At 34.7% G+C, this 20,236-nt stretch overlaps 1 protein-coding gene across 2 annotated transcripts in view; it reads left to right on the forward strand.

Moving 5' to 3' along the window:
- Window positions 1-20,236, forward strand: part of FSTL5 (follistatin like 5) — a 580,413-nt gene that overhangs the window by 109,244 nt on the left and 450,933 nt on the right. For both annotated transcript variants that reach the window (XM_084768539.1, XM_084768540.1), the window contains exon 3: window positions 2,817-2,850. In XM_084768539.1, the coding sequence (XP_084624665.1) occupies window positions 2,817-2,850 (34 nt within the window). The remainder of the gene's footprint in view (window positions 1-2,816; window positions 2,851-20,236) is intronic.

Below are 20,236 nucleotides of genomic sequence, written 5' to 3' on the forward strand. Positions count from 1 at the left end.
AAAACAAAAAATGAAAAAATGCAAATTAATGAAGGAGCATTTTGTAAGAACTGAAAAGTTTAGAGAAAAACATAGAACATTTAAGGGTATAAACATAAACAAGACTTTTATGTATTGGCTTTAATACCACAGTAAATAACCCTCTAAATATCCTCACAAAATTAAAAGCTTTTGTACAGCAAAAGGAATTATTCAGAGTAAGAAAAAAAGAAAAAAAGAGACTGAGAAATAGGAAAAAAAATTTCCTGCTAGATAGCACATGGTGTCAATAGCCATAATATATATTATAAGGGACATATACTCAACCATGTTCATAGCTGCTTTATACATAATAGCCAGAACATGGAAACAGCCTAAGTGTCCCTCAGTAGAAGAATGGACTAAGAAACTGTGGTACATTTACACTATGGAATACTACTCAGCTATTAAAAACAAGGAATTCCCGAAATTTGTGGACAAATGGATTGATCTAGAAATTATCATAATGAGTGAGTTCACCCAGAAGTAAAAACAGACAAACGGTATATACTCACTTATATCAAAACACTAGTCCAAGGGATACGTACCATGAAAAACTTTACTTACCAAGAAAGTGGGTCAGAGGAGAGAACATCCTATTGAGACTTTAGGTGAGAGTAGCATGGAAGAATGGGGAAATAGTAGGATCCACAGCGTCCTGGAAACCTACAAGAAGAACATTATGACAGGCAGATCTGGGTCCTGGGGTCCTCCTCAAACTAAGGCACCAGCCAAGGAGAATATAGGCAGTAAACTTCGAACCCCTACCAAGACCTAGCCAACGAACATGATATTCTCCACCGTTGAGTGGAGAGTGAGATCTGACTTTCACACGAACTCTGGTGCCCCTTTTCTGACCATGTCTCCTGGATGGCGAGGCCTGGTGGCACTCAGAGGAAAGAAAGCAAGTTACCAAGAAGAGACTCGATATTCTAAGAGCATATATGGGGGAGGAGGTCTCCCTCAATCACAGACATAGGGGAGGGGAGAAGGGGGGAAGTGGGAGGGAGGGAAGAATGGGAGGAAACAGGGGAAGGGCTAACAATCGAGATGTAATATGAATAAATTAATAAAAAAGAATGTATTTATATATAATGCCAATATATACATTTTCAATCAATATATGAGTTAATGAAGTAAACATTTAATCACAAAAGATGAATCACCAATAGCCAATAAGCATAAAATGTTTAATATCCTACATTATCAGAGAAATTTAAATTAAAATTTCTATCATTTTAATTTGTCCTTGTCAGAATGGCTGTCCATTAAGAAAAATTAAATGCTGATATTATTACATGGAAAGCAGGAAATTAATATGGGGACAGTGGGAATTGAAATTAGATTAGATATAACAGAAATATTTATAAAGATAGCAAAACACTGAAAAATATAACTACCACACAAAACACATAATCTGGTTATATGCAGAAAGGACTTAAGGTACAAGTACTGTAGCACTCAGATACTTGTATATTCATATTTATTACAACGTTTTATAAATTATCAAAATGAGAAGGTAGTCTAAATGTTGTGGATAAAATGTATTGGTAACAAATGGTGTAGTGTACATTCACAACAGAGTTTTCTAGAGCCATAAGGAAGAACACAATTACATTGTTTGCAGGAACAAGGAAGCAACTGGATAGCAGCATATTATTGAGTTTAATGAGGCAGATACAGAAAGACAAATGCTACTTACTTTATTTCAGTTTTGAATTCAATATTTTACATAGATACAAGAAATCATTTATTATGGGAATAAAGCTAGAAACAAGACTACACTGGAGAAACAATGGGAATAACAGGGAAGAAGAAAAAATGAAAGTTGAATAAACATGCTCAAAGTACCTGATATTCTTGGATAAGTTTATATATATGAAACCATCCACATGTAAAGTGACTATATGATACTAAAACAGTAAAGACCTACATTAAATTTGTCGTATAGTAGGCTTTCAGATTCACATTATTAAGTTAATTGACTCAATATATATAATATATATGTATACACAAACACACAAATATGTATAACTTTTCAACAGAGTTTTTCTTGAGTTTGAAATTTGGAATTAATGGTTGAAACAATATGTTATTTTTTCTTTTTTTACTGGAAAATGATTTGCATTAATGGCATCCTATATATATTTATATATATTTAATAATTGATACTGTATTTGAGATATGCTTTAAAATTGTTTTATGTGAGAATGTGAAATTTCTAAAAGAGTAAACTGCATGAATCTTAATTGAGAAATTTCAGATTATATAATATCTAACTTAAAATTTGAAAGTAAGGTAATATTTGAGGTTATTTGATAAATAATAAAAAGAATATCAAGTTGTTGGAGAGGTTTGACATTAGCAACCTTTTAATAAAAAATGTATTATCAACATTAGCTTTAAAGTAAGACCAATTCTAATTTAAATGGAAGGAAAAGCAGTTAACAGTCACACTTTAGTGAGAGTTTTCACTCTATTAGTTCTTAAATATTTACCATTGCCAATGCTTTATGATTAATATTGAGCTGAAAACAAATTTAGGAAATATTATTTAGTATCTGTTAAGATTAAATGGAATGAAAATTGGAGAGGCATGAATAACTATTACTCATTAGCTATTTGTTTACTTGTAATAAATGTGTGGGTTTTTGGAGACACATGTGCACTGAGTTATTTTTACTTTGATAGATAATTTCCAAAAGTGTGTTTTGATTCATGTTGAAGATAATCATTGTATTAGAATATCAGAAACGTACTTCGTTAAAGATTTTGACCTATTTCTGTTTTCATTTCAGCAAGAAAAAACTCAAGAAGGATCAAGAATCAAAGGTAAGAAATGAATATTTTAAAATAATGTTTCAAAAGGTTAAATAAAAATGATGTGATATCATCTTGGAAATACAGTTAAAATAAGTATAATTTATAATCTGCAATTTAATTCTAAAACCATTGAGCCTCCTAGGACTCTGTGTGGCCAACAGACTTCTCTGATGAGGAAGTCTTTGTTCACAGGGTACTCTGATGATCTCAACATAATTTTTTATTCTTTATATGGTCCAGATGAAAGCGCTGCCCCAACCATTGTTCCTAGGATTTAGTGTTTTGTCACATCTACAAATAGAGAAATGACACTTCTCAAAATGCATCCTATAGAAGAAGACACAGTATTTGACCATTGCTAACTTACTTTATTTATATGTAAAATATTGATGATATTTGTTTACATCTTTAAATTGGTAATAACACAGCATAAAATGTCTCTAGTGAGAAATAGAATTCTCTACATATGCAATCTTAGCTTTGATGTTTATTTGTTGATACAAGAAAGTACTCTTTGTTATATATTTTTAATAAAAGGATGCTTGCTTACAAAAATAAGGAAAATACTGTATTTCTTGGGCTAATTCTTATGGCCTCTCTATTTATACACTGATCTTTACTTCTTATTTGGGCTTTATTAGATACCTCCCTATTCCTGAAAGCATCCCATCCCTATCATGACTATGGAGTAAATAATTACAACATGCTGTTTTCTTCTATACTTCTTCCATAGAAAGAATTTTTTCAAAGATATTAATATTTATAACTAACAACCATGTACACTGTCATGTGATCCTGACATTGTAGAAAGACAGTCACCTCCTGAGCATATTTAGACTATGACACTTCTTTAAAACACGAAGAAAGATCAACAGTTTCATTGGACTTCATTAAACCGCAAAGCCTCTGTAAAGCAAAGGACACTGCTTTCTAAATTTTTTATTTTATATATTTTTAAATTAATTTATTCAGATTACAACTCAATTGTTATCCCATCACTTGTATCCTCCCATTCTTCCCTCCCTTCCACTTTCACCCTATTCCCCTCCCCTAGTTCTATGACCAAGGGGGATCTCTTCCCACACCTTATGGTCATAGGCTATCAAGTCTCATCTTGGTAGCCTGCTTATTCTTTCTTTGAGTGAAACCAGGGCTCCCCACCAAGTGGAGGTCATCAAATATGGGACACTAGAGTTCATGTCAGAGTTAGTCCCTGCTCTTTACCCAACTGTGGAGAATGGCAAAAGACACGGTTAACAGAACAAAACCAGAGCCTACAGACTGGGAAAAGGTCTTCACCACCTCTATATCTGACCAAGGGCTAATATCCAAAATATATAAAGAAATCAAAGTATCACTATTCATGGATAATATGATAGTGAACATAAGTCACCCCAAAAATTCTACCAAGGAACTCGTACAACTGATAAACACCTTAAGCAAAGTGGCTGGAACCAAAATTAACCCAAAAACCAAAACCAAAACAAAACAAAAAACAAACCAGTAGCCCTCCAGTATACAAATGACTAATGGGAAGAGAAAGAAATTAGGGAAACTACACCCTTCACAATGGCCAAGCAAGTGAGAGACTTGTATGAAAAACACTTCAAGCCTCTGAAGACACAAATAGAAGAAGATATCAGAAGATGGAAAGGTCTCCTATGCTTGTGAATCTGGAGAATCAACATAGTAAAAATGAGCAATTTACCAAACGCAATGTACAGATTCAGTGCAATCCTTATTAAAATACCTACACAATTCTTATAAATTTTGAAAGATCAATTGTCAACTTCATATGAAAAAACAATGGGATAACTATTGAGATGTAATATGAATAAATTAACAAAATTAAAAAAAGAGAAAACAGCAACAACAACAAAAACCCAGAATAGCATTAACAATCCTGTACAATAAAAGATCCTCTGGAGGTATCTCCTTCCCTGATTTCATGCTGTACTGTAGAGAAACAATAATCCTACTTTTTAATAACAAGACAAAATGAATTTCAACAGCTGGGTACTCCCAGAATATTTTCTATTTAAGTCTACATTAATACATAATAAAAATTGTGGGCATGAGGGTAGGACTGGAAGGAGAGGAGGAAAGAAGCTGGGATCAGGCTGTAAAGTGATTAAATATATATAAAAAATAGTAGCAAAGTCTTTTTTTTTTCGAAGAACAGAGTGGGATAACTAATCCAGAATGAAACAAAAAGGAAAAAAAAAAACCTCAGGTGTTTCCACACTAATTAAATTACTTTTTATCAATAAGAAGTATGGAATATTCTTTCTGTGAAATTATTATCCATCTTCACCTTCAAAACCTTAATGTTAGATTTAAGGTGCACATTTTTGGGTTGCAAATAAGAAATTGTGTTCTACGATGTGCTGTCTTCTACGCATTCAAATGACATGAATTTCTGGCATACTGATAGCACATCTGCCTGCCCATGAAGGGCTCCAGTGTATCAGATTAACACTAAATCATGTTTGTAAGTCTGTTGTTGAAGCAGAAATAAGTTTAGTGAAACATTCTTCTTGATGTTTTATCACCCTGGACGAATAAATCACACCATCTCAAGTAGAAATTATGTTTTGCAATCATTGTCTGGGAACACGTTTTAACAGTGTAATAAAAATTTTGAGATGATGTTTGCCAGATCTTCCCCTCTTCTTAGCTGACATATGATTCCAAACTCACTAACACGGGATGCTTTTTAAAATTACTGACTTGTATGTCAACGAGAGATGAATTCCGACTCTAGGATAGGCTTATTTCACCTAGAAGGACTGCTGTTTCTTGGGTATGGGAATAATGTCACCCTTGAACGAGTAGCTTTTATAGTGTCAATATTAAATAAGACAAAAGCAAACATCACAGCATGAAGCCATAGCTTATCAAGAACTTTTAAACAATTTTGCAAATTAAATATCTAATGGTTCTTAAACACTAATCATTGATATTTATCTTAATATTTTTATAACTTATTTTCATCTAGCAGTTGTACGGACTTCCTGAGTAACGGCTAATCTCATTTTCAAACAAGTTTATTACATAGAATTAAGTCCAGAGAAAGACTTTAATATAATTTCCTGCAATCATGCCTGGCTTTGCTCATAACAAGAACCCCAACTTAATGATTCTAATTTAAGGTTTCTGTTGAACTTCAATAAACAAATTACAAAGCAGTCCAATGTAACTTGATCTCTACTTTCTCATGTACATAGAAATAAACGTTGAAATGCCTGTAAGATTTTAAATGTGTAACAGGTTAATAAATATAAAATATGATCTTCCTTTGTAACATCATTGAAATGATATTTTTATATATTCCAAAATTATATGTTTGTACAATGTCACCAAGAAATTCATTGCATTGAATTGTAAACAGTTTTAGTATATAAATCTCCTATATGTACTAAGTTAGGGGTAAATCTGTATTTAATTTCTAATTAGAGAGGTTTATAAATAATTTAAGATAATCTCTTTTACCTGAAGTTGTGCTGAAGATTACAGTAAGGAAATCGAGACATGGCTGTTAGCCTAAAAGGAAAAATGTGACAGTCAGACTATCTCTAACACTTGTTCATGGGTGATATTATGCATGTAATTATTAGCATACCATATACTGCATTGAAATCTGTTAAAGTCTGTAAAAATACTTCCAGGAAATAATTCATTTTGAAGATCACTTTAAAATATGTAACAAAATAAATTAGTTAAAACCTGCCAGTGTTTTTCAGAGAAGTACTTAATTTAGACCACAGTGGTGAAACATTTTGAAGAAGATTTAAATAATACTTGAGGTACAAATAGTTTTACATTTCTGCCAGCTTGACAATGTTTCAAAATGCTCAAATCATTTAAAACACCTGTTGAAAGTTTGCATGTACTTATGTGTTGGTGAAATTTTGAACATAATCTTTTCTTTACTCTGTAAATAAAAGACTACCCATTCACAACAGTGAACTGCTGGCTGTCAGGACAAGCTCCTTTTCTCATAATTTTTAATCAACACACTATTATTCTCATTCATAAATTATAAAAATTATATACAGAAAGTATAGCTATAATTTGGTTAATTTAATATCCTACAGTGAAGACACACTGAGCCCTAAGTTACTTTGTTCATAAATGTAATTATTTGTTAAATTATTAATAAATGTGTGACACTATTTGTCCATATAACATCATTTTAATCCTCAATAAAATATTATTAAGGCAGGTTCAGTGTTCAAAAATAAAAAATATTTAAAAATCACATCAAATAAATATGTCAATATCATGATGTATGTTTTATGTTAGATAAATCACACTGTATTTAACTAGTTATTAGTGGTACTTTGGGACATTTGCCATGTTTAATTAGAAATGTTTTTCTATGTTCAGAATTTTAAAATATACTTTTTACCATTTTTTTCTTTATGCCACAGTTACAAATATTGTCCATCATGCAATTCAATTTTCTCAAGGAATTGGCAACTTAGTGAGTGAAAACATATAGTATTCTGAACATGTTGTGTTTATATATTTAGAAACATGTATGGACATACATATATGTATGAAAAACATTTTTTTAAAGAAGCAAAAAGTTGAAAAAGAACAAGGAGGGATCATTTGGGTGGAAGAGAAGGTAGGGAGAAATAATGTATTTACATTTAACTCTTTAAAAAATGCTATTTTGAAATGCAGCATAATCCTGTTCTAGAGATCTTGTTTAGGCCTTGATCTGACCAACTATATTTCATGGTCTTTAACAAGTAGTTTAAGTGGTCTATGTACAATTACTTTTTTAATGGTAAATATTAGCACAATGTATCCCACGGTACTAAAATTCTTGACACATCAGAAATTTAGATCAGAAATTTAGATTGGATAATTTTATTATTATAAACATTCATCCTCTAAAGTATTTAAATTGAATTTAATTAATGCAAATTAAATTATTATCAAGTTCTCTATTAGATATTTCTTTTGGCTACATACCTTACCAAAACAAATGAAGGAAGGATGGCTTTCTTTGGCTTGTACTTGGATTCTAAATCCATCATGGACAATGAGGCATGACTGAAGTGTGAAGCCACTGGTCAAATTGTATTCTCAGTCAAGAAACAGAGAGAGGGGAGTGTTTTTCCTTCCTTCCATCTTTCTTTCAGTTCAGGCCCATGAGACAGCAATATCCACATCTACAATTTGGCTTCCGGTTTCATTTACCCTAACAACACTTCATAAATATATTCAGTGGCTTAGAGCCTATGTGATACTAGATCAGGTGAAGCTGACAAATATTGATACTTATATGAAAAAACAAACAAACAAGCAAACAAACAAAAACAAACGATGAGGGTCCTTGCTTCCCCAAAGAACACACGTGAATGAATCTACTATAGACCAAAGAAGTCAGTTCAGACACTTAGAGATTCAATGTTTTTTTGTTTTTTTATTTTTTGTTTGTTTTTTGTTTTGTTTTTGGATTTCACACCACTTCAACTTAATAAACAACAACAACAACAACAAAAAGCCATGTTAACACATTAACTATGAACAATCTGAATGATGCCATCGAATGTTCCATCGGATTTTTTCATGTCAGATATCAGTGGGACACATTTGTTCACTTTATGTACGATTTATTATAATAGTCTTTCCTTCTTTTAAGAATTAAGACATATCTGGGATAAAATATTTGCTGCACAAGTATGATCACCTGTGGACGGTCCTTACACCCACTTATTAATGCAAACTCTGTGCAGAGGTTTCCTCAGCACTAGGGCCATGCCAAAGACAGCCGAATATCAAGACCTTCCAGGTAGGCAGTCTAGCCCACCTGATAGGTTAGTGAGAGATCATCTCTCTTCCTCCCCACCTCTCTCTCCACATATATATTTGTCATCTACTGCCAAAAATGAAGTCATTCTATTCTATAGAAAATAATGTTTCTCTCTCTCTCTGTATATATATGTAAACAAGAAATTACTTAAGAAGACATCTTAATATAACTTTTAGCCTGTACATGCCAGCATACTGGTGAAAGACTTGAGAGTACACTTGCACACATTCATACCTCACAGTGAGTATGCACACACACACACACACACATACACACACACACACACACACACACACACTCAAAAGAACACTTAATTGGGTTTGTAGGGAGGTTGGGAGGATCTGACAAGTTTGAAGAGGGGAATATATGATCAAAATATATTGTATGAAATAATTTTAAATAAAAATTCATCAAAATAAGTTGTTATAATTTCAAATGATCCTGATTAAGGGCATCCTGCAAGAGCAATCTGGAAGAAAGACATCAATTTATTATTGTCAGTAGAAGACAATACAAAAGCAACTGATCAAGTTTCTTATTTATGTAGAGAAGAGGTCATTTTACTTTATGTCAGTTTGTCTTTTTTATTGGATCCATTTTGCATACCGTATTTAGTTTTCCAAAGATTTCAATAACTCATATCATTTAAAACATCATTTATTTTAGTACCAGAACAATTTATGCTACAGACCCTTGCCCACCAAAAGACAATGTAAGGTAAAACATGACAAAACATACCAGGATTTGAGATGTTGAGAAAACAGATTCCAAATAACTATCTTTCCCCAATAATTTAATGCTTCATATAAAATAAAATAAAAACTGATGTTTAAGTGAGATTTTTTTTGTGATTTAAAATCATATACTATCATATCACCATTGACCTTTCCTTTCCTTTTTAAGTGCAGCTACTTTGTTGTGAAGGTTTTAAAAAAGCTAAGTGGGTTCAGCAAAAATTTTATTTTAAAAAGTGTTTATTGTCTTTTGATATAGTCACATAGCTAATGTTTCAGTGAAAACCTGACCTATATTTGATGTTTCATATATTTAGTGTTAAAAAATAGTTTCTCCTACAATGAATAATTTCTTTAAAGAGCATTTCCAGAAATGATCATTCCCGTGGCTGAATGTTTGAATTTTGTGATGTACAAGTCTCTTTTTTATATGACAAAGAAAAAATCTCTATGGTCCATTATCCATCTTGCTCTCTTATTTTTCTATGATACTTCAGGTACACTGACCGTGATATTTCCTTCATTAAAAAAGGTATATTACCTTGTGGTTTTGGAATATGTGTTTATTTTTTTATTGTCTAAGAACTTAAAATTAAATATCATCAATTTTAAATGCTTTGTGAGATATCTGAGTTTCTTTGAAATAAAGAGAATTATGTGTTATACCAAAAGTGATATTATATTTAGTTTTTCTCTGCTGTTAATTAAATATGTTTTGCACAGCTATGGCACATCATGTAATGTATGCTGCAGTTCATCATATAATTATTTCTCTTTAAATTTATGATACATTTTGTGATTTATGTGGATATATAAAGGCCTATATGATATGAAGAGGGACCAAATTTATTCCTTTATACTGAAATGATAACGTTCCAAAATTATTGGTGCATTTATCTTAACACACAAGAATAAGTAATGCACATGTGGTTCAAGTATGCATCATGGTATTGCAAGATTTCTCAATACTCACATAGTGTTGCTTACCTTTGTTTCATTAAGCATATTTGAAGTGCTTAATTTAATCAATGGTCCCCTATGCTATCACCCATCTTCCTGGAAATAGTGATCATGATTCATAGCATTAGAGTAATTGAGCTTACATTCTGAGAAAAGCTGATTTTGGCTACATTCTTCAATCATTTATCCTTTTGTGAAGCTCTCTGCACTAAATCTTCTCTCTGTTACTGTAAATATGCCAAAGGACAGTGGCCTAAGGATAAATGTGGTAACACACTTACCTTTTGACCCATTTGAATAAAATGAAATACTCTTAGATTGCATGAGTTTTTGTTCACATATTAAACATAGAGTTTACACTCATTTCTAATACAGTCATGTTTGATGGATGATCTTACCAGTTTGAGTGGATTTCAAATAATCTAGGAATCACAACTACAGGTGCCTATGTGGGATGTCACAGAGGAGTAATTGAAGTAATAAGTTGGTCCTAACTATGCATGGTACTCTCTAACTGGCAGCGTAGATAGAACGGGGTCCAAGGGAAATGATGTGTGCACAGGTCTGCCTTTGCCTTGTCTTTCTGGGTAAGCATATTTATCTCTGTAGTCCTCTAGCAGATGACTCAGCTTCTTCTGCCTCATTGTATGAACTGGATATATCAGGGAATCCATGCAGCTGTGAGGTTTTTAGCACTGGATCGAGACTAATGAAGCATTCAGATACTTGGACTGAATAACTACTGGATTGTCAACTTCATTGACACACAGATGATCACTGTGAATTACCCAGTTCTATTTTGTAAACTAACCCAATAAGCGCCTCTTATAGCATGTTTTTGTGAACTTTATTTAGTTTTTTTTGTTTACTATAAGATGGTAGAAACATACATGTGACAAAAGCCTGAAATCACAAATATGCAAAAATTAAAGAATAAGTCATATTAACTTTATGCTATTTCATTATTTTCATTATTCTGTTGCAATTTAAATAGTTTTCAAGTTTGTAGAGATCCATTCTATTAATAATGAGCAGGCCTGAGTTTTCTTGTCATGACTTAGACTAATTTTATCCCTATGTCAAGAGAAAAGAAGTTATCACAGCAAAAAGGATACAGGATAGTTTGTTTTGGAGCCAAATATGAAATAATGTGCCTCAATAATACATGCTCACATTTATCCAAATAACATGTTCTATGCTGAAAGTGGCTACATGGGATTTTATTAGTTATAAAATAAAAGAAATACATAAATCAAAGTTGTTCTCAAATCAGAATAGCTAAAACAATCCTGTACAATAAAACATCCTCCAGAGGAATCTCCACCCCTGATCTCAACTGTACTATCAAGCAACAGTAATTAAAACAGCAAGGTAGTGGCATAGCACTAGGCTGGTTGATCAATGGAATTGAATCGAAGACCCAGAAATAAATCCACACACATATGGACACTTGATTTTTGACAAAGAAGCCATATCTATTCAACGAAAAAAGGATAGCATCTTCAACAAATATTAGTCTAACTAGATGTCTAATGTAGAAAAATGCAAGTAGATCCATATTTATCACCATGCACAAAACTCAAGTCCAAGTTGATCAAAAACCTCAACATAAATCCAGAGACACTAAATATGTTAGAACAAAAAGTTGGGAAGAGCCTGGAACTCATTGGCAAAGGAGACAACTTTCTGAAAGAACATCAAAGGCCCAGGTTCTAAGGTCAGCAACTAATAAATGGTATCTCATGAGGCTGAGAAGCTTCTATAAGGCAGAAGACACCATCAACAGAACAAAGTGACAGTCTACAGACTGAGAAAAGATCTTCACCAACTCTACATCTGACAAAGGACTAATATCCAAAATATATAAAGAACTCAAGAAATTAAACCCACCAATTCTAATAACCCAATTAAGAAATGGGGCTCAGAATTAAACAGAGAATTCTCAACAGAGGAATATTGAATGGCTGGAAAACACTTAACGAAATACTCAACGTCCTCAGTCATCAGAGAAATGCAAATCAAAGATACTCCACCTTACTTCCATCAGTATGGCTAAGATAAAAAACTCAAGTGACAGCACATGCTGGTAAGGATGTGGAGAATAAGGAACACTCCTTCATTGATGGTGGGAGTGCAAACCTGTACAATTACTTTGGAACTCAATCTGGAGCTTTTTCAGAAAACTGGGAATAGGGCTTCCTCAAGACCCAGCTATCCCACTCCTTGGAATATACACAACAAGGATATTTGCTCAACGATGTTCATAGCAGCCATATTTGAAATAGCCAGATTCTGGAAACAGCCTAGATGTCCTTCAGTTGGAGAAAGGGTAAAGAAAGTGTGGTATATTTACACTATGGAATACTACTCAGCTATTAAAAACAAGGAAGTCTTAAAGTTTTCAGGAAATTGAATGGAAGTAGAACTGATCATCCTGACAGAGTTAACCCAGACTCAGAAAGACACACATGGTATATACTCACTTATATTTGGACACTAGCCCAACAGGGATGTCTCCTGAAAGTCTTCACTTAGCAGGACATTGAGATAGATGCTGGGACTTCCTATTGGGACTCCAGGTGAGAGAGGTATAGAATAGGGAAATAGAAGGATCCAGAAGGTCCTAGAAACTTACAAGAAGACCATCAAGGCTGGCAGATCTGGATCCAGGGGGGTCTTCTCAAACTACTGTATCAACCAAGGACAATGCATGTAGTAAACCTAGAATCCCTATTCAGATCTAGCCAATGGAAAGCACATTTTCCACAGTTGTGCAGAGAGTGGGGACTGCCTCTGATATGAACTCTGGTGCTCCCTATTTGACCACTTCCCCTTGATGGAGAGGCCCAGTGGAACTCAGAGGAAGGGCAAATAGGCTACCAGGGTGAGACCTGTTAGTTGTGATCATATGGTGGGGAAGTATGTCCCCCTCTGTCACATACCTAGGGGTAGGGGACAGGGTGAAAGATGGAGGGAGGGGGTAATGGGAAGATACAAGTGAGAGGATAACAATTGAGATGTAATCTGAATAAATTATTTAAATAAAATAAAAAAGAATACATTGTAAGATTTTCATAGTCACAAGGATGTTAGGCCATACAAAGGTGTGGGAAATGTGTAGCTCCCAAAAGGAAATAAAAAGAGCCTAAGATAAGGTAGAATAGCTAGATAAGGTCTTCAAAAACATCAGAGACGTACAGAATATGGCCTTTAAAGATGTTTATAATATTTTAAGATTCATCGACAATGAGACAGGTTAACTCCTACCTCAAAGAGGGTGAGCATCAGAGAACATCCTTATGGCAATAGCTTCAAATGTGGCAAAAAAAAAAAACCCCACAAAAAACCCACTGGCAAAATGTCCTCATTTCTGCCATAGACAGAATTCTGCCTAAAAGTATGCAAGATTGGATGCAGTCATAGTCGATGGCCAAACTCTACAAAGACAAGGTAAGCAAGTCCTCAATAGTTCCTGCCTCACAAATATGGCTTTCAGATACGTTGGGCCAGAAGGCTGAAGATGTTGCTCCGATGTTATAGAGAGATTTACATAACTATTCAGGCAGCAATCTGTCTCTGTCATCATTTCATATGGGAAACTGTTAACCTGCAGTCCTACATACTCAAGTAATTAATTTTATTCCTTTTCAAGTCTCTGATGGGGTTGAAGACTAGATAGTTTAGTTTTACAATTAAGCTTAGTTGTTTAGGGGTTAAGATGTTTTTAGGTCCAGATAGATGTTTTAAGCTGATAATGATGAAATATGATAGATTTTGATACACTTTCAGAATTTCAGAAGCACCAAGTTAGGAAAGATGTTTTCTTCAAGGCTGCCAAATGTGAATAGCCAAAACACTATGAATATAACATATATGCAATTCCTGTTTGTTTCATGGGTCTTTTTGCTATAGGTAGTTTATTGTATATATGTATAATGATAAAAATGTATATATAAAAATAATAAAAATAAATAAGAAATGAAAAAACACAAAAAATAAAAATAAAAATAAAATGAAACAAACCAAAAAGCTAAATTTTCTCTGGTCTGTATAACTTTAGCTCTGTATTTTATAATCTTGAAGTTTAGTCAGGAACTCACCAATAATGGTAAAGAGTCTCAAACATATATTTAGGTAGTAAGTTAGCCTAAAATTTTATACATGTTCACTGTGTGGTTAGCTTTCAGTGACAACTCAACACATTCTGGAATCACCTGGTTTGAGAGTTTCATAGAGGAACTATATAGATTGAATTGGTGTGTGGTTATTTCCTGGAGAGGTTATGTTTGGATACAGTAATTGGGGTGGAAAGACCTGCCCATTGTGAGTGGCACCATTCCTTGGACTGGGACTTTCAACACTGTCACCTATTAAATCCTCTTCCCAACTTTTCACTGTGGATATAACGGTATGGCTGCTTCAATTTACTACCCCCACAAAATGATAGGCTATAACCTGCAACTGTGAACCAAATGCCCCATTTTTCTTTTTAGTTCCTTTTGTCAGTGAGTTTTATCACAGTAACAGAAGCAAACCTATGATCCTGGCAGAAGAGATGAGGTTTTCTTATCAGAGAAAAGAACAATTTCAGTAGCCATGGCCAGAGTTATGAAAAGCAGGGCACTCAATGCCTTGCCGTTCTGCCACACTCAGTTCAGGAAGCCCAGGTACTTTTAAATGAAAAGGGTTGGAGAGAGGGTACCTAGGTGGGGATGTAGCAAAGATGGAGATGAGGAATGTGATATAATTCTCTTTTAATTAAACCATATTAAATTAATAAATAAATAAATTTGACTTCGTTGTTCATCAGGAAATGACTCCTCACATACAATGGTCGTAAAGACAACCAGGAACACTTTCATTATTCAGATACATGGCTAAAATAAGTTTGGCCAATTAAGCATAGGTACACAATGGTAGATCATACATGTCTCTCTTTCACACTTAAATACAGAACATCAGTTATTTTTAAATATAGGAATGAATACTGGAATAAAGTAATGAGCCAAAGATGAAAAATTCTACTTCAGTCAATATTAGATTAGTGACTCTTGAAAATATATTCACAGCCCAGAAGAGCTGGCATTTCCATAAAGCAACAAACTTCAGCTAAAAGATCTGGCAAGTTTTCTAATATACCTTGATAACCACGAGCAATCTATTTTACGCTGCAATTCTTCTCAGTGGTTCAGAATCATGCCAAAGAAATAATTTTCATGATTTTCATAAGTCCACACAGTACTCCTTTCCAGCTGAAGCCCATGCTGATTTTTAATTTTTTTTTTTAAATCTCAGCAAGATTAGCAGAAAGGTCCTGTACAGTAATCCTGAGAGCACACAGTGGCCTAACTTAGCATTATTCCTGAAGAGATACAATGAATTTTGAACTTTCAGTAGAGTAAATGTTTGGCAGTTAAAATACAATTTGCTATTTTCCCAAGAGTAATGCAGGATATTATCTTTTAATTTTTAATAACTAATTCTTCAACTTTTCTCTTTAAGGGATTTGGCACAGAAAATTTTTGTAATATACAACTTTATTTATTTATTTATTTATTTATTTATTTATTTTATACCCCGATCACAGCCCCCTCCCTCCTTTCCTCCCAGTCATACCATCCCTCCCTTTTCTTGCATCCCCTATCCTCTACCCCGTAGATAAGGGGATCACCGCCTCCAACAGCCCACACCAGCACCTTAAGTCGAAGCAGAACTGAGCGCATCTTCTTCCCCAATGGCCTGGTGAGGCAGCTCTGCCAGCGAGAAGCGATTGAAAAGCAGGCAACAAGAGTCCATGTCAGAGACAACCCCTCTCCCCTATCTAGGGGACTCACATGAAGAAGAAGCTGCCCATTGGCTGTGTATGTGTAGGGGCCCTAGGCTGGGTCCGTGCATGGTTCTTGGTTGGTGTATCCATCAGTCTCCACAAGGCCTCCCTGTGCCCTGGTCAGTTGGCTTTGTTTGTTTTCTTGTTGAGCTCCTGTCCCTTCTAGATCCTTCTATTCTTTTTCCTACTTTTCTACAAGACTCTCTGCACTCCACCCAGGGTTTGACTGTGAATCTCACTATCTGTTTGAATTCCAAGCTGCGTGGAGCCATTCAGAGAACAGCTATGCTAGGCTCCCATCTGCAAGCATAGCAGAGTAACATTAATTGTGTCAGGATTTGGCTGTCTCCCATGGAGTGGGCCTCAAGTTGGGGCAGGCATTGGTTGGACATTCCCTCTATCTCTGCTTCATGTTTATCCCTGCACATCTTGTAGGCAAGGTAAATTATGCACTGAAATTTTTTGGGTGGGTTGGTGTTCCCCTCCATCCTGCCTAGTTAGAGGGTTTCCCTCTTTCGTCTCCATGACCCTTGCTACTGGGAGTCTCAGCCAGAGTCACCCTCATATTCTCCCAGGAGCCTACCCTGTTTGTTGGTCTCTACCTTCTCACAGTGATGCCCCAGCCCACAGTTTCTCTTCTCTCCGCAAGCCCTCTGTCCTCCTTCCCTAATCCCACATCTGTTCTTCATTCTCATTTCTCTCGCCACACCCTCTCCTACTCTGTTACCTCTCTTCGCTTGCTTCAGCTGTCTATTCTATTTCCCTTTCTGAGTGAGATTTAAGCATCCTCCTTTTGGGTCCTCCTTATTACTTAGCTTCTTTTGGGTGTGTGAATTGTTGTATGATTTTCCTGTACTATATGGCTAATATTGGCTTATAAGTGAGTACATACCATGTCTCTGTGTCTGGATTACTCACTCAGGATGATCTTTTTTAGTTCCAACCTTTTGCCTGCAAACTTCATGATTTCCTTGTTTTTAATAGCTGACTAGTATTGCATTGTATAAATATACCCTATTTTCCTAATCCATTCTTCAGTTGAGGGGCATCTAACATGCTAGCAGAAAATATAAAATACATTTTGGTAGTATGTATGTTATAATGTATTCACTAAGTGATATCTATCAGTGAAGTAATCCTGATTTTCTTTATTGTGCTGAAGATGAAAATCAAAGCCTTACATATATATCCAAGCATTGTAATGTTCAGTTACATTACTAGACCAATATAGGTACAATCTTGAATCATTACCTGTAATTTGCTTTCTTTGTCTTTTTCCCAAAATGTTTTGGGAAGAATATTTATCAATACCTTACTACATATCACAAACACTGTTGCCAACTTATTAAATCTGCCTCATGGCTGCCTGAAGTGGGGAATACTTTATATGCCCTTTTCAAATCCTTCAAAGAAAGGATATCACCTAAGATTTCTTGTAGTTTGGCATTTTTATTCTAGTATTTAAATACTTGGTCTATTTTCAGTGATTTATTTTAAATTGCAAGATACAGGAGTCTATTTTTATTCTCATACATGTGATATTCAATTTTCTCAGCACCGTTTATTGAAAAGGCATCTTCTTAATCTGTTCATGTCACATTTCTGAAACATTAGTTGTTGATAGGTATATAGGGTTACTGCTAATCCTCTTGTTTTGTGTTATCACTGTAGTTTAGGGAAAACAGTGTTGTTTTGATTTTTTTTTAAAGTTATGTAATTTGGTTTGAACTCAGATAATGTAATGTTTCTGATTTATTCTTCTCCAGACAGCTTTAGGACCTTGACTTCATGCTTTTGAAGCATTAGATAAATTCAGACCTAAGGTTATTCCTTTTAGTGCCATCTAGAATATTGTGGGATATTGATAGGCGCTAGATTGAGACTGTAATTGCTTTGAGTAGTGAGGACATAGTAAGGGTATGCCTGTAAGCTGACTGTAAACCCCGAGCCCATCATATGCCTGTCAACAGCTATCCGTTGCCCGAAGGTACTCAATTAGCGGTAGGAGTTTATAATCACCTCCTCTTTGATGCTAAGGTTTTTTTTTTTCAGTGCCAGATTGTATGCACGCTATCACAGCCACTGCGAGTTCATATGTGCAAATTCCCTTCTATGCCTAGAAGGATAAATCACTATTTTATTGTAGATGTCTGCCATGTCAAACCCTTATAGTCTTTCTACCCTTTTTCTGCAATTGTTCCTGGCCTTAGGAGAAGGGAGTTTGACATAGACGTCCTGTTTAGGGATGAGCCCTCCATAATCTCATATCTTCTGCACATTGAACAGTTGTGGGTCTTTGTTTTAGCTGCCACTGACTGCAACAAGAAACTTCTCTGATGGTGGTTGAGAGATACACTAATCTACATGTATAGGAAAAATCATTAGGATTGATTTAACATTGTACCCATTTGACAGAATAATTGTATTATTCCCCATAGAGTCTATGACCCACTTAGTAACATTTTCTTGCCCTGATGATGGTGTCACACACAGTTTCTGTCTTGTGTAGCTGACTTTAAATCCATGAGAAGGTACTTGGTTACTAGCATAATGTTAACAACACTGTTGCATTATCACTGTAGCTTGCAGGGGTTCCAGATGAATGAAACTGATGATGACTTTTCTTTTTTGGTGCACATAGAACCTTCCAGCACTACAAATATTCAGTAGGGACAAAGCTTCTAGGTCATTTCTAGGTTGATTTCTTCCTGTTCTATGATTCTAGTGTATGGTGTCATTAGTAGGGTCTTACTTTACATAAGGCCTTACTCTCTAGTCATGCAGTGTAACCAAGAGCAAATGCAATAACTACAGACATTTGCCTGTGAGTCTACAGGATTTTAAACACCAACAGTTCTAAGGGTAGCAGCTGATCACTAGTACTGAACTTTTTATTTGGCGATATCTCCTTTGCACCCAATTTACCTTAGGAATTTGCTGGAAAGGACATATTAACTTTTTCCCAGTCTCAATTATTTATCTATTCATCGTGATCTTTATTCTTTCCTAAGCATTCATGATTGTCTTTATTCCTCCTCTTTGAAGAATTCCTTAATGTAGCTTCTGTAAATGTTTGGGTACTGGCTGTTCATTTACTTTGTACTTATCTTTGAATTCTTATTTTCTGACTAACTTTTAAGGATATCTCAGCTGCATTTAATAATCTTGCTTGCTAGTTATTTAATTTGTGGGCTTGAACCATAGAATTCTATGATTTCCTAGTTTTCAGTGCTTCTGAAGAGATTGTGATACATTTGCTTTGTAAATATTCTTCAATGCAGGCAAGTGTGCAAGTACTTTCATCTCTTTAAAAAAAATATAATTCTCTGGAGTTCAAACAGGTTAGACCAGATCTGTCTGGGTGTAAGTGGCCTTTTGTCTAACTTCAACACTGAATTCCTGAGTAACATTCTATCCTTTCATAACTGCTTGCCATGTTCAGTCTGTGCCAACCTCTCAGGACAATGCATTCCTTGAGATCACACATTATCCATGTGTGCTTGATGGTAATCCTTTCCATGCATGGGCTTCAGTGTCATAGACGACATGCATATTTACTTTTGCAGTTGGGTTTTACTTCTTTTACTGGATCAAGGTGTCTTTCGGCATTCTTTGCCTGAAGACATCTACTTATGTTAAGTTTCATTCAAGTGTGCATGTGCTGGATTTTCACAAAGCGTTTAGAGTCATTGTTTTCTTAGTCCTTGGATGAATGGGTGATAAGGTTTCTGGTTTCTTAAGCAGCTTGGATGTATTGGGAACTTTCCATCAGAATCTGCTTCCTCCTCAATTCAGTGTAATAAACGGTTTGGAATAGCCTGGTCCATGTCCCAGTGCTTGTTTCATGCAGCTTCCCTAATTGCAAGGGGGAAATTTTGGTTATGTTGTGATTTTTTTTTTCCCTAGAGCATTTTTGTCACTTCCCTCTCACTTTCTACAGTGTTCTAAGTTGGATTTGCTGTTCACTCTTTAAATACAATCTTCAGTATTTATGATTGTGATTCATCCTTTACAGTATGTTGCATGAATGCATCTTCTCTTGCC

Source organism: Acomys minous, assembly GCF_964271855.1.
Source record: "Acomys minous genome assembly, chromosome: 19".
Classification (NCBI taxonomy): domain Eukaryota; kingdom Metazoa; phylum Chordata; class Mammalia; order Rodentia; family Muridae; genus Acomys; species Acomys minous.